The 15095-nt window shown below is 41.1% G+C and overlaps 1 protein-coding gene across 1 annotated transcript in view; it reads right to left on the reverse strand.

Annotated features, from left to right (window-relative positions):
- MED12L (mediator complex subunit 12L) overlaps positions 1-15095 on the reverse strand; it is a 317527-nt gene that overhangs the window by 230271 nt on the left and 72161 nt on the right. The window contains exons 10-11 of the mRNA XM_059921863.1: positions 14825-14924; positions 14369-14505 (exon numbers count right to left, since the gene is read on the reverse strand). Of these exons, the coding sequence (XP_059777846.1) occupies positions 14369-14505; positions 14825-14924 (237 nt within the window). The remainder of the gene's footprint in view (positions 1-14368; positions 14506-14824; positions 14925-15095) is intronic.

Below are 15095 nucleotides of genomic sequence, written 5' to 3' on the forward strand. Positions count from 1 at the left end.
ATATGCTATGTGAGACGCTCTTAACTTTTTAGAATCCATAAGCTCAATTAAGATTATGATAGCTGGGGGCACACTCTCAGCAAAACTATACATATACACACAGGTACTTTAGCACAACACTTCAGAAGCTTTGAGGACTCTGAGAAGACATCCAAGAATCCCTGATCAGCTTTTAGATACCAGCAGACAATTCAGATCATGAAAATCAGTTTATTCCAAGATTTTTACCCATCCTACCCTAAGTTCGGTTAAACACATGCTGACTTAAAGAAATGGTATCTGGGGCAGGTATCTCAAAAGGAGCTCTGAGTCTCTTAATTTAAAACAAGAGAAATAGTTCAATTACAATGTATAAAGGTTGAACATAACATTTAAAAAAGAAAGCAAACTGGGAGGAATTCCTGCCTGGATTCAATCCAATCCTGGGAAAAGCAAAAAATATAAAAATCAGTGCAGTGAAGCACTGCATGCTTAGATTTAGAATATTAAAGAGAAGAAAAGGATTTATTTTAAAAATACTGCCATCAGTTTTTAATAAATTCATCAGTCAGTAATGTGCATTACATCTACATTTACAAAGTTCTTTTCCCTCTGCATCATCAAACAAAATGAAAATGTGCTACAGAAGAATAATTGAGTCACCCAACGTAAGTAATAAGCTCTGCTTGACCTAGAAATGCATAGAGAAAATTATATAAAGGAAAAGACTTCTTTTTAACACATCCAGATATTGACCACTGGTTTGGGGCAGAAATGTGCTAGAAAACAAGTCTTGGGCAAGAGAGAATTCACTTTCAGAAACACTTATTAAGCACCCAGGATATGCCAGGCATTGAGGAAATAAAAATTTTAAAGATCTGGCCCTTGTTCTCAGAAAGTTCACCCTCTAGAGGGAAAAGCAGAAAAAGGCAACTAATCATAAAGCAACAAGCTGTTCTGAAGGTGTGGGGAGGAAAGTGACTTAAGTCAAGGCCCCGGCACCTTCCACATCTCATAGGCAATGAGATGTGCCGGCTTACAGACATCTGAGATACGAACTTGAAGACACACGGGCCTGCAGTCTACCCACTGCAGTTGTGGCCTCAATATGTAATTATTAGGAATTAAGTGAATTAAGAACATCAGGGGGAAACGCTGCTAAAAGACTGAGTTATAAAATATAAAATTTTAATTATGCCCATAAACAGTTATACATTTCAAAATCTATTTTCAATCAATAAGTATTTTCCAATCCTGGCCAGATTCCAAAAGTGCAAAGCCCACTCCTTTCTGAATATCAAACAGCCTGCCAAATGAGGCCACTCTTTCCTGAGGATACTGGAGTGGTGGGGAGGGAAGAATTGGCAGGCTCAGTGCTGATTTTAAAAGAAACAGTAAGCTATTACAAAAGAAGTTTTATGACTAACTTCTCAGAAGATCATACTAGAAAATCAGGTGATATTATACCAACTTCAAGGCAAGCTATCTCTGCAATATAAATAATTACATATTTATATACTTGAGTCATGAGGCATTTCATTCTTCTTTACTCCTGAAAAATTGTTACAACATAAATTTTTAAAATTTAGCATTGCTCCCTGAGGTAACTTCCCATTCAAACATCCCTTTCCCCCCTATTTACTACAAAATTTTGGTTCATATTTTAAGTGGTTTTACCAAGAGGTCTTTTCTAGATTCCACTAATTATCAAAAATGAGGAGAGGCCTCTGCTTACTTCACTCTAAACACCAGCTCCAGGGTACACCCCATCAGACACGTTCAAGAGGCATACAGACAGACACCCACGCAAAGATGTCTCATACCCCACCACCCAGAGCCCTGCCACTGCTCTGCTCTAGATAATTTTTAGAAAATTATTAGAGGATGGCTTCCATTTGTCTGCCAGATGCTGTCTTACAAATTAATTCAAATAACTGTCAAAAGGACATCATGACTTCAAATATGGAAGTTGAAACACGTTCTCATCCTGTAAACAGATGTCTAAAAATATTGAACTCCCTTTCTTTAAGGCAACCAATAACTGTAGAGTGGAATTTAATAAATATTATTTTAAAACAAAATAACTTCAAGGCAAAAATTTGAGGTAATTTAGCAGCTCAAGATATGAACTAAATATAGGCACCTGCCTTCCACGAGATGGCAATTAAGTGGGACAGACATACATGTATATAAATAATTTGGACGCATAAAAAAAGAAAACGAAAATTATCACAGAAAGCCAACAACATTTAACAGGAGCAGAGAGAGAGGACTGAAGGGAATTATTAGATGCTTCTTTTAGAAGGTGGCTTTCAAGAAAAATTTTGATGAATGAGTTAAATTTCAAAACTGAGATGCACAGGGAATTCCCTGGCAGTCCAGTGGTTAGGACTCAGTGCTTTCACTTCCGGGGCTTGGGTTCAAATTCTGCTTGGGGAACTAAGATCCCACAAGCAGAAAAAAAAAAAAAAGAGAGAGAGAGAGAGAGAGAGTGAGACGGGAGAAAAAAATGGAATTAATAAAACAAACAAACAAACAAAAACTGGGATGAACAAAAGGAGAAATAAGTACATGGTAGGCAGAATAATCTCCCTCCCCCACCCCAAAGATGTGCACATCTTCATCTCAGGGCCTGTGAATATGTTACTGTAAATGACAAAAGGGGACTGTGCAGTAGTTGTGATTGAGACAATTGAGAAGAGGCGATTACCCTGCATTATTTGGGTGGGCCCAATGTAATCACAGGGGAGCTTGTAAGGGAAAGGGAAGGTAGGAGCGTCAGAGGAAGACATGCGACGACGGAAACAGGAGTTACAGGCAGGGAGAGATTTGCAGATGCCACGCTGATGACTTTGAAGTGGAGCAAGGGGACACAAGCTAAGGAATGCAGGTGATCTCTAGAAGCTGGAAATGCAAGGAAACAAATTCTCCCCTAGAGCCTGCAGAAGGAACGCAGCCCAACTGACCCTTTGATCAGAGCCCAGTAAGATCATAACCTCCAGAACCATAAGAGAATAAATCTGTGCTGTTTTAAGCCACTAAATTTCTGATAACTTGTTACAGCAGCAATAGGAAATTAATTCGAAGAAGTTTTAAACAAACACACAAAAAGTAGTGTTAAGGTTCAAGGAATTATAGGGGCAGAGGACTGCTGTTTAAATGGCAAATATAGGAAGGCTACAATACAATATTAAAAATCTAGGGAAAGGGCTTCCCTGGTGGCGCAGTGGTTGAGAATCTGCCTGCCAGTGCAGGGGACACGGGTTCGAGCCCTGGTCTGGAAGGATCCCACATGCCGCGGAGCAACTAGGCCCGTGAGCCACAATTACTGAGCCTGCGCGTCTGGAGCCTGTGCTCCACAACGAGAGGCCACGATAGTGAGAGGCCCGCACACCGCAATGAAGAGTGGCCCCCACTTGCCGCAACAAGAGAAAGCCCTCGCACAGAAACGAAGACCCAATGCAGCCATAAATAAATAAATAAATAAAAATTAAAAAAAAAAAATCTAGGGAAAAAAGTTTAATGATAACTCACGGACGAAGAGTACCACGAACTAGGTAGTAGCCTCATTAATACATTTACTTATTAATTCATCAATAAATATGTATTGCCACCAGGCCTTCTTCTAGGCATTAGATATAAACAGTCTCATGTATTACTTTATAGGAATAAAAGTTGATATTTCCCTTTTGGATGAAATGTCTACCATATAACAAGAGTCTTTAAAATGTTCCCATTATTTGCTTCAAGAATTCAATCTCTGAGACTATAGCTCAAGGAAATTATCTTAAAGTAAAATGGTATGAGTCCTCTAGGCATCAGTGAAGCATGATACCAAGATACTGCCCCCCCTCCCAGCTCCCAAAACTGACAAAGTTTCCCTCTGAAATTTTAAAGAGTCACCTAAAGGATCAAATCAGAGAAAACCAGGTGACCTTACAGGGAGAAAAAGATCCACACAGATGATTCACAGGCCAGAGAATCTGTCTTCAGGAGTGGAACCATGGAAATTTTTGTGATGGTGGTTTTGTTTTCATTTCTATTTTTCTGCAGGCAAAGAGCAATATTTCAATATCTAATTAAAGATGCATAAATAGGAGAGGCAGATAAGACAGGCTTGTAACAGAACACAGGAGAGGGGAAGTCAGAGGTGCACGATTACCAGCAAAGCTCAAATCCTCCCAAGAAGAGAAGTTCTCAGACCTCAGACAAGGTCTGCTCTCTGTCCGCCCACCATTCTTCCCTTCTTCCGGGAACAGCACCCTTACTTCTTCTGGGGGTACTACTACTCCTCCTGCCCCAAGTGGTTCAAGGAGGGGGTTACTAACTGTAGTGCCCCATCCTCTCAGCTTCAATGCGACATTCTGGAGTTGGGCCTTTGATGGGCCGTGAAGACTTTAGGCAGTTCTTTGAACACAAGAAAAAAGAAAATCACTCTATCAGGTACTCATTACATGCACTGCTCTCTGCTCAGTCTTGTAAAATATTTTGGATTATAAAGAGACTAGCCCTGACCAAATGAAATTGTCTGTTTCTATTCTGATCAAATATCGATTTTCAGAACAGGTTTTCTGCAATATATATTGCTTGTTCTAGTCATTACTAAAGTCTTAGCACTTTTAACTGGCCAAAGCAGACAAAACAAAAAATGGAAAGTATCAATACTTGACTTTAAATGTAAACCTTTCAGTCACCTCTTATGAAAATTTAAAATAAAAAATAACTTGGTATGGGCTTAATCACTCTCAAAATCACTAACAAAGATAACGATGGCAAATTTTCAGGTGCTAGTAACAAAGAGAATTAACATTTATTATTGAGTGCTTACTCAGTTTACAGTCAGACACTACGATGTGTTTCCAGAATTATTTCTTTCAATCTTCACTACCTATGAGCTAATTATGATTACCTCTTTTTACAAATAAGGAAACCAAGGCATAGAGATGTTAAGTAACTTGCCCAAGATCACTCAACTAATTAATGGAACTCTTGCCACAAGATAAATCTTGGGAAATGAACTAAATAAGTAGAGCTACACTGTGTTCAAAGAACCTGGAAGGTGATCTTGACCAACCCCCAGGGTACATGATGGCCCCGAGCTTCTCTTTGCTCTTCCGCCTCTACTCTGGGTGCTCAGAGCATCAAAGTATTCTGCTCCCTTGTGCAATAATATTTACTTCCATGTAATATGCATCTTTCACAACATAGCTTCATGGCTACTGGCTTTAAATATCCATTAGGAAAGGGAAACACACCTCTCAACTATTAAAGAAAAGTACTTCATCTTCCCAAACACTACAAGCCTGAGTTGGAGTCTTCATGGGCAGCAACAGACAGCTTTTCATACTGGTACTTTGACAGATAGTAAGAAGTTGTTGAAAATACACAGCATGCACCCCCCTAGCCTCTAACTACACACAGGCAAATGGGATACATAAGAAGAGGAGAGAGACAGAGAGCCATGACACCTAAAGTTAACATCAGAGAAAAAGCACCAAACTAGGGGGTCAAGAATGTGGGGTCGGGCTTCCCTGGTGGTGTAGTGGTTAAGGATCTGCCTGCCAATACAGGGGACATGGGTTCGAGCCCTGGTCCAGGAAGATCCCACATGCCATGGAGCAACTAAGCCCGTGCGCCACAACTACTGAGCCTGCGCTCTAGAGCCCGCGAGCCACAACTACTGAGCCCTCGTGCTGCAACTACTGAAGCTTGCACGCCTAGCACCTGTGCTCTGCAACAAGAGAAGCCACCACAATGAGAAGCCCGCGCACCGCAACGAAGAGTAGCCCCCGCTAGCCGCAACTAGAGAAAGCCCGCACGCAGCAACGAAGACCCAACGCAACCATAAATAAATAAATTTAGAAACAAAAAGAAAGAATGTAGGGTCTAGCTCTGACAGAAATTAAAATGTAATCATGGCAATAATAATATTATTATTATTGTAAATTTTCAACCACAGTGATAGCAGTAGTAATAACTGAAAATATTTACTGAGCAGATACTGGGTGTTTTACATACATCATCTCTAATCTCTACAACAAACTTTAAGGAGGTTCTGCGATTCCCATTTTACAGGTGAGAAAACTGAGGTTCAGAAGTTAAGTAAGATGGCCCAGGGCACAGAGGTCAAAAGTAGCAGGACCGGGACACCTAATTTTTTCTGTTGTTCCCATGATGGGTGAATCAAGATCAGTGGCAGCACAAGAAGCATCATGATTGCATGGAAACCTCCCAAGGGGCTCACATGCACCCCAGGAAGCCTGCCTCCCAGCCCACTCCAACCAACCACTGCTCCCCGCTGCTCTGGCCCTGACTTGTACCTCTCTAGGGATGAGCCAGACCTCTAATCTAATTGACATGCAGAAAATGAAACCACGGGAGTGAATTACCAAAGATTTCATTCCTCCTCTGACACTTGCTAGATCAGATGCTTGTACAAGGCAGGGATCTGTCTTTTCCATGGTTTTCTTTTCAGTATCTACCACAGTGCCTGGCACATAGTAGATTCAATAGATATCATTAATCAAAGAGTAAAAGCAATAATACAGTGTTACATGAAACCAAAGGTAAAAACAAGGTGGATGGTAGGGGGGAGGGGGGATGGGATTTACGATTTGTTCCCCTCCCCTGACACACACATGCACTTACTTAATATGGAAAAATAGGGGACTTCCCTGGTGGCGCAGTGGTTAAGAATCCACCTGCCAAAGCAGGGGACAAGGGTTTGAGCCCTGGTCTGGGAAGATCCCACATGCCGCAGAGCAACTAAGCATGTGTGCCACAACTACTGAACCTGCGCTCTAGAGCCTGTGAGCCACAACTACTGACCCCGCGTGTCACAACTACTGAAGCCCACACACCTAGAGCCCGTGCTCCGCAACAAGAGAAGCCACCGCAATGAGAAGCCTGCGCACCGCAACGAAGAGTAGCCCCCGCTCGCCGCAACTAGAGAAAGCCCGCACACAGCAACGAAGACCCAACGCAGCCAAAGATAGATAAATAAATAAATAAATAAATAAACTTATCATTTAAAAAAAGGAAAAATAACTGATTTAATCTAACAGCTGATTAAGTATAAAACACTAGAAACGTTCCCATTCCTAACTTAATGAGTCAAGGATGCTGGCCACAAAACCATTATTTAGCATCATTCTGAAAGACTGAGCCAATGGAAAGAAACATAAATACTTGAACGGATATGGCAAGATTACTACAGTGTGCCTAAAATTCTCCTCCCAGCAACCCAAAGAATTGAAAAACATCATGACTAGAAGAAAACAGACAACTAAAAAGTGATGAAAATACTAAGTAGTCATGAAAAAAACAAAAACAAAAACAAAAAAACCCTGCAGAATATTTTGCAGGAAGCAATCCCATTTATGTCCCCCAACCTAGTTGTTAAGTGTTCACATACAAGTACATAAATGCCCAGGAAAGTACACAAAGGATATGGACCAAAATGCACGGTGGTTACTGCTTGTGTATATAATGAGTGTTTGTTATACGGTCTGCCCTGCTCTAATGCTTTCACAACAATCCTATGATTGTTGAGCAAACTGAGGCCAAAGGTGAAATAACTTGTTAAATGTCTCAAAGATACTAGGTCACAGACCTAAGAGTCAAATCTAAGCTATCTGCCTCCACAGCGGGGACGCATGCCAAAATGCCCCCCCTTCTGGGCAGAAGGGTGGGACAGGGAGACTCAGTTGTGGGCTGAAAGGGACTTCTTGATATCAAAAATGTATTCATGTACTAGGTGTATAGAAATCACAAGAAGAGTGTTCGCTTCGGCAGCATATATATACATATATATATATGTATATATATATATATATGTATATGTATAGCTGATTCACTTCGTTATAAGGCAGAAACTAACACACCATTGTAAACCAATTATACTCCAATAAAGATGTTAAAAAAAAAAAAAAAGAAATCACAAGAAGAAATAATTTCTATAATGAAAACAAGTGAGAGAGGATGGATGGACCCAAAATTCAAAAATCAGTAAGATCCTTCAATTACCAGCACTGTCACCTGGCCTCACGAACGTGGGACCCACCCATAGTGGCAAAATACTAAAATCATTATTAACTCCGCTGCAAATCATCATCATTAATGGTGCCACCTACATCTATAATAAAGATACTCCAAATGCAAAGAAAGATTCTCATCATGAGGGGGATGTGTTATATTTTTCTTTCCTAGGAGAGGGCAGGCACAAACTGTTTAAATAGATTAAGTCCAATTCATTTCTTATTCAATCACTCAATAACCTAATGATCTCTAGAAAGTAACCACAGGTCTATTCTTTAACAAACAAAGAAGGAAAAATAATTGGCAACTACACCTGAGAAGCAGGTTTCCTTCAGAAATTTAGAAGGTACTTGGTGAGGTTGTTTGCTATTTTAAAATAAGAAATTTCTTTATATACATTATAAAACAGTACCATAAAAGGGATGGGGAAAAAATCAATGACTCGTTACTGTAAGCAACAGCAAACAAAAAGGACTTGAGATCAGATACTGAATAAAGCTCTTCAATACCTTTTTAGTCTGAGACTAAAAGGACATGTTTACAAATGTAATTAATCACTCAAACAAAATGGTCATATCTGGACAAAAACATTATTCATATTACAGCACCAATAAATAATATGGGATAATACATAGAGCAGTGATATTAGCAAGTCACATGGTTTGCAAACTGAAGCACATTATGGAGATCTGGATGAATTTCAAGAAGTGCATAAGGTAAAAATTGGCCTGAACTGCTAATAGAGCGTAAGTCTGTTGTACACAGTCAGGAACAGTATTTCTAACAGTCAGAATCACCATATAAGGCAATAAGCCTAATAAGATTATTAACCACACACTCAGAAGATTTATTATTTAAATATAAGTATGCATTCATTTTTTAAAAATCTTTATACATATGAATGCTTCCATGTGTCCATTTCCAAAAGATATTTGAGACAGCTGATTTTTGATGAGGGAAAGGGCAGTTTCCTGGTCTCACAACCTTAGAATCACTGTTGCTAGTCTTTAGGTCTTGTGACATCTGAGAAGCAAAACATACACCATGAAAGCAAAAAAGACTTCCCTTTTTTTTTCTCTTTAATGCAGCAGTTAAAAATAGTACAACTCCAAGTTCTGAGAAGGCAGGAGGAAGATAAGAAAATTAAAACAATTTCTGAGTATTTAAATCAACTGTCATTAATTTGCCCTCTGCCAAAAAATTAATTTGCTATCCCTCAGTTAAATCATAAACATTTAAATAATAATAATACAAATAAAGAAAATAGTTTTGAGAAATACATAACTGCATGATAACAGCAGTCATTTATGAGATGAATTAGAATCATGAAGTAAATCTCTCCAAGTCCATGAAAAGTGCCATGTCTCTCAAACTGAAAATAATTAAAACACTAGACTTAATTTCCAAAAGTCATCACTGCATGGTACAATAAACTTTACTGCTTTCCTCTTGCGACGAATGAAAGAAATATACAGATGAGAATAAGGGAAACATAAATTTCTAAAACATGGTGCTAGGTTCAGATCACTTGACATCCAAAGTTGCCCAGCCAAGAACAGAACAATTGGCATTTACTAGGCGTTTACCATATGCCACCATATGAAGCGGATTCTATTAGTAAGGTCATCGTACAGAGAGAATGACACTGAGGGTGGTAAGTAACCAGTCTGGGGCCCCATCCAGCTACTCTACAACAAAGCCAGGATCCAAATCCATGTCTGAACTGGCCTCAAGGTTGTGATATCCTACAAAGGCCAGATTTCTCAACTTGAAGACTTTCTAAGGTAAATACTACATTAAAATTGCCACGCTTTTAAAAATCAGTTAGAGGTTATTACTGCAAATCAGTATGCCCATATCAATGTGGAAACTGTTCATGGCAATTATAAAGGTTCTTCCCTCCTTTTTCCAAAATTACATCTGACACTTGTTTGTTCAGCTACAGGTACCTAAAATAAAATGACTTTTTAAAGCAGCAGCACAAGAAATAGAATGTACTGGTCAAGAATGTTGTTCTGGAACCATTTAGGACTCCAATCCCTATTCGCCCACCAAAGAGTCGGGTATGAGCTTAGGCTATTTACTCAACCTCTCTAAGCCTTGATTTCCTCATCTGTAAAATAGAAGAATAAAAAAAAAATTTTTTAAACATGTGTCTCATCAGCCATGGAAAATTTCTTACAACAGGGCCTGGCGGCAAAGAAGTACTCAAGAAAAGGCTGAAGAAGGAAAAAAAACACACATCCAAACCGAGAGGCCCAGCCCCATCTAAACGGATTCATTACTGGCCCTCCTCAATAACAGCAAAGTCTAGTGTGTCTGGACACACCACTTTCTCCCGCAGCTATATTAATATAACTGCCCTTGTACTAATAGATGTGGTTTAAGAAGGAAGGAAACAGTAACTGTAAAAGATGAGCAAGGCTTCCTTTGGGTGTCCAGTAGGAAAATGGGTAACTTCTGAGGCACAGTAAGCTCCGGCTGGGCCATGATCAGCACTAACAATAACTGTTGTAACACTTCAGCACACGGCACCTTAACGGGAAGCCATACGTCTGTGTTTTCCTAGTTCGCTTGACTTTTGCCTCATCTGACCCTCCTATCTTGAGTCCCGGTTTTAAAAAGTGACTTTTTCTTAAACAACATTAAAAAAAAAAAAAAAAAACCCTAAGCATTGAAACGAGCATGATCTCTCTGACAACATGGTACTCAGTCACCTCACCAGGGTGAGCCAATCCCGTCCAACTGCTTCCCCACTGAGGGCAGAGCCTCTGTGAAAATCCGAGAACGTAAAAAGCCTGATAGATCCAGGCTGTGCTTTATGGATTAGCAGACTGTGCAACGGGTGGAGTTGTGTGTGTGTGTGTCTTTCTGTCTGTCTCTGTCTCTGTCTCTCTCTTTCTCCACGGAAGTCCCAAGGGATCATATTCCTTCCATCTCTCTTTCACGGTCTCCCTAAATCCATCAGTCAGGAAGGACAGCAGCTAGTGTTTACTGACTACCCGTTTACAAGCTATAAATATTGAAATGTTTCATCCATATGGTTGCGTGCCATTTTCCCGTCATCAGCAGACAGAAGGCCCATTTTACAAATGAAGAAACTGAGACTCGTCAAGCTAAGTGAACAGTCCGTGATGGCACCAAATACACGCACTAACCTGCTGACTCGCCAGCGGAGAGCTCCCCTGTCAGCCGCCCTCCCACCGGCACCTGCACGTACCTCTTGTGCGTCTGAACCTGAGCCACCGGTAAAAGCGACATACTGACTAGATCTCACCACTGCCCTCACCCCGAGCCTTCCCGACCAAATCTTTCAGAGGGGTTGCTGCTTCCTGTTCATGGTCCCAGCAGCCTTTTTATGAGCACCCAAAAAACCAATTAAACACCTCTGGAGGGCTTGCTGGGCCTCGGCGCGGTGCTGGAGGCAGGTGGCGTGCCGCTGAGCAGGAGGAAAAGTGCCCTGGGCCTGTGGAGCCCTCGGCTCACAGGAAGAGACACGGAACGAGCACAGCCGTGACAGAAAAGACACGGAGCTTCTGCCTTGTGGGTAGAGTCCTGCAGCCACACTGATGCGGAGCTGGCCCGGACCAGAGCTGAAAGGAGGCCTGTTCTGGACTCTCCATTCAAAAACACCCATGTGAACTCATCACACCTGTCCAGGGAGCACTTGGCGAACAGCCTAGGCATAAAATAAATACAAACAATAAATCCATAGGTCTGGATTTAACAGCAGGGGAAGAGGAAATGCACATCTGCCGCTGTTCCGACCAGCTTTGGCCAGTGCAGCTGGTTTGGCCTTGTCATTACTCAGGAGAAAGTCTGCTTCCTCGGGCACCACACAGAGAAGGGAAAAGGCCTCCTTTTGACTCTCCCTTCTGTCCATGTCCTCAGGGCACCCCAAGACGCAGCTGCAGCTGCTTCTCCCCCCACGCCCGACACAAACGAGGGGAGAAGCCAAGCGGAAGGAAGTGGTCTGGGGGCTCTGGAAGTTGAAGGGGGCACCTCCCGACCCTGCTGCTCAGAGGTGAGGTCAGCAACGCAACCCCTGCCTGCGGGTCACACGTGACAGACTCAGGCAGGGCTTGGAATCAGGAGGTCCTCACGGCGCCCACAGTAAGCCCCTCACGTGGGTATCGGGTTCCTCCGCCTCTAGCACGCACAGCAGAAGTGGTTCTAAGACACTGAACAGGAAGCTACCTGAGTCAGTGTTGCATAAAACACGTAGCAGGAGCTGGAAAGCGACAGGCAGCTGAGCAAACACGGCGCACAAGACATACGGCTTGGCCGGCAGAGTGGTTTAAGATTGGGAGAGTTTACATACAGATCCCCACATCCAGGTTCTCCCGAAACACGGGATGATCAGGCAACAGTGGGTCTACAAAACCAAGCAGAAGCCAAGGTAGGCTGCCCTGTTCAGAAAGGACAGCCCCTTTCCCGGTCACCTGGGCCCCACCCTCTCGGTGTCCCGTACACAGCAGCCCACCACATCTCACGCTATACTGAATGGAAAGCCACGTGGCGCAAATCTAGAATAAGTAAACATTAGGGATTTTGGTAAAACTCCCACCAGGGACCCATGCCGTCTTGACTCAACACTAGGGTAGAGAGCTCAGCGATGCAAAAGGACACCTTGAATTTCAGGTATCCCTGCTGTCCCTCCAGATAGCTCACCTCTATGTATTAAAAAAAAACCTTAGTACTGTTGAGGCCTTTTATCTAGGAAAAAGTCTTTATTACAAATAGAGAGACTTTCAGGTCTCTGTCCCAGAAGGACACAGCAACACTCTAACCTGCGTCAGTAAGCAGAGAATTAGGTAGACTTATCATCAGTGTGCTCTACAGAGATACTGAGGCATCTCTACTGAGACTCACTCACAAGGAGTTAGAAAACACACTCGGTCTGCACCTCACTCTCAACATCCTGACCTACTACTTGGCATCAACGGTCTTGAACCTTATCTTTGAGATGCAAGGTGCTGACTTAGAAATTATTTTAAAAAGAAGAATAGCCTGGAACAAATTCACATCAGGTTCACAGGAAGGTAGGATAAGGAAAGGTTTTTGGTTGTTGTTTTATCTCTTCTTTCCACCTATGCGTTCTCAAAGGCGAGTATGAAAATCAAAGATATTTATAATCAGTTAACTATACAGTGTTCCTTCATACAGCACAGGGAAATATAGCCATTATTTTGTAATAACTTTAAATAGAGTATAATGTATAAAAATATTGAATCACTATACTGTACACCTGAATCTAATATTGTAAATCAACTATACTTCAAACAATTAAGTTAAATTAAGTGTTCCTTCAAGATGGGTACCATGTGTTAAAACTTACCTCTGCATTCCTGATGCCTCCACAACTTGGATATACCATACATGCTTTCCATTGTAAAAGGAAGAGAAAATTTTTATTTCTCCCAAAATAAGGTTGAGAAAACATTATTGAAAATTCTGTCTTAATAGAGCAGTTCAATAATGAGACACTGCTAGGAAAGCATAAAATAAAAATTGTCTGTGATGCTTAATTTTATGTGTCAACTTGGCTAGGCCCAGTTTTCTGGGCAAACTCCAGTCTAGATGGTACTGTGAAGGTTTTTTTTTTATAAAACGTGAATAACGTTTAAATCAGTAAACTCTGAGTAAAGCAGATTATCCTCCATAATGTGGTTGGGCCTCATCCAATCAGTTGAAGGCCTTAAGAGAAAAAAAAAAAAAAAAGAAAGAAAAGGTTCCCTGGGTCTCCAGCCTACTGGTCTACCCTGCACATTTCAGACTTGCCAACCCCTACAATCACGTGAGCCAATTCCTTAAAATAAATAAACTTCTCCCTTGTTTTCATATAGTATATATATATATATATATATATATATATATATATATATATATAAATATAATTTTTCCCCCTATTGGTTCTGTTTCTCTGGAGAATCCTGTCTAAATACATTGTCTACAGATTTTTCAAAGACCGGGACCACAAGGGTTCATTCACTGCTCTCTGACACGCTAAATATTAGAACACATTCCCCTTAAATTAAAACCAAACCATTATATAAAGTCCAATCACTAGATGAAGGATATTCTGCTAAAACTAAAATGATGGGGAGTGATGATCAAAGGGCTAAGAAAAATCTTTTCAACCAACATACTTAGATAGACCAGCCCAGCGGACAGTTCATTTTAATAATGGTGGGTTACTGTAGTCCAACAATAGAATGATTTCAGGGTGTGGACGCCTTCATAAGATATTACACTTCACAGAAAAGGCTTTGCCAGAATTTAGTGAATAAAAAAGAAGAAAATATGCTAAGAAAATAAAAGGTGAAAAGAAGAAAAGAAATATTAACTCTACCTCTTGGTTATCTTTGTTTTGGTTTGCCCAGAAAATCTTATGATAAAGTGTCTCCATTGAATTGCTGGAATCAGTTCGGTCAAAAGAGTGTCGATCCAACACCTCCAACGTGTGCAAAACCCGACTAATGGTCACCCCTAGGTGCAGAAATTAAGCATGAAGTTAAGAAGGGCCAAACAAAGCCAGAATAGCATAGTACAAAGTCATCATTATGTGGGACAAAGGGAATTTTAAGACATTATCATTCTCAGCATAAAAGAATTGCCAACAAAATCAAACCTGACATTCTAGACAGCCAGGATCTAAAGGGCATAGACTGAAGAACGTCCTCAAAATGCACTAGGGGGCTAAGTCCAAAAGCATCCTTATTCAGAAGGAGGACTGATTTACAAGAATCAGAAACACGGCAAAAAGTCCAGCGTTCCAAAGCACTCCTTCTTCTGTTGTGTTCTGTACCTGCTGTTGACTCTTGGCACTTGTCAAAAGACCACCGAACTTCCACTGCACGGCCTCTTTGTTTTATCTGCTGTTCTACCTCATAAATCCTTGCCCGAACCTGAAAGAGAATCACTTCTAATTAACTTGTGCTTGGAAAGCCACAATGGCTGTCTAAATCATGTGAGGTTTTTCCACACGAGCAGAACATCCTCCAGTGAGCTATAATCTCGATTGCATTGTAGGAAATTCAGCCTGCTGCCCAAGAAGTGCCTTTTAAAACTTACAAGTG

Source organism: Balaenoptera ricei, chromosome 4 (assembly GCF_028023285.1).
Source record: "Balaenoptera ricei isolate mBalRic1 chromosome 4, mBalRic1.hap2, whole genome shotgun sequence".
NCBI lineage: Eukaryota > Metazoa > Chordata > Mammalia > Artiodactyla > Balaenopteridae > Balaenoptera > Balaenoptera ricei.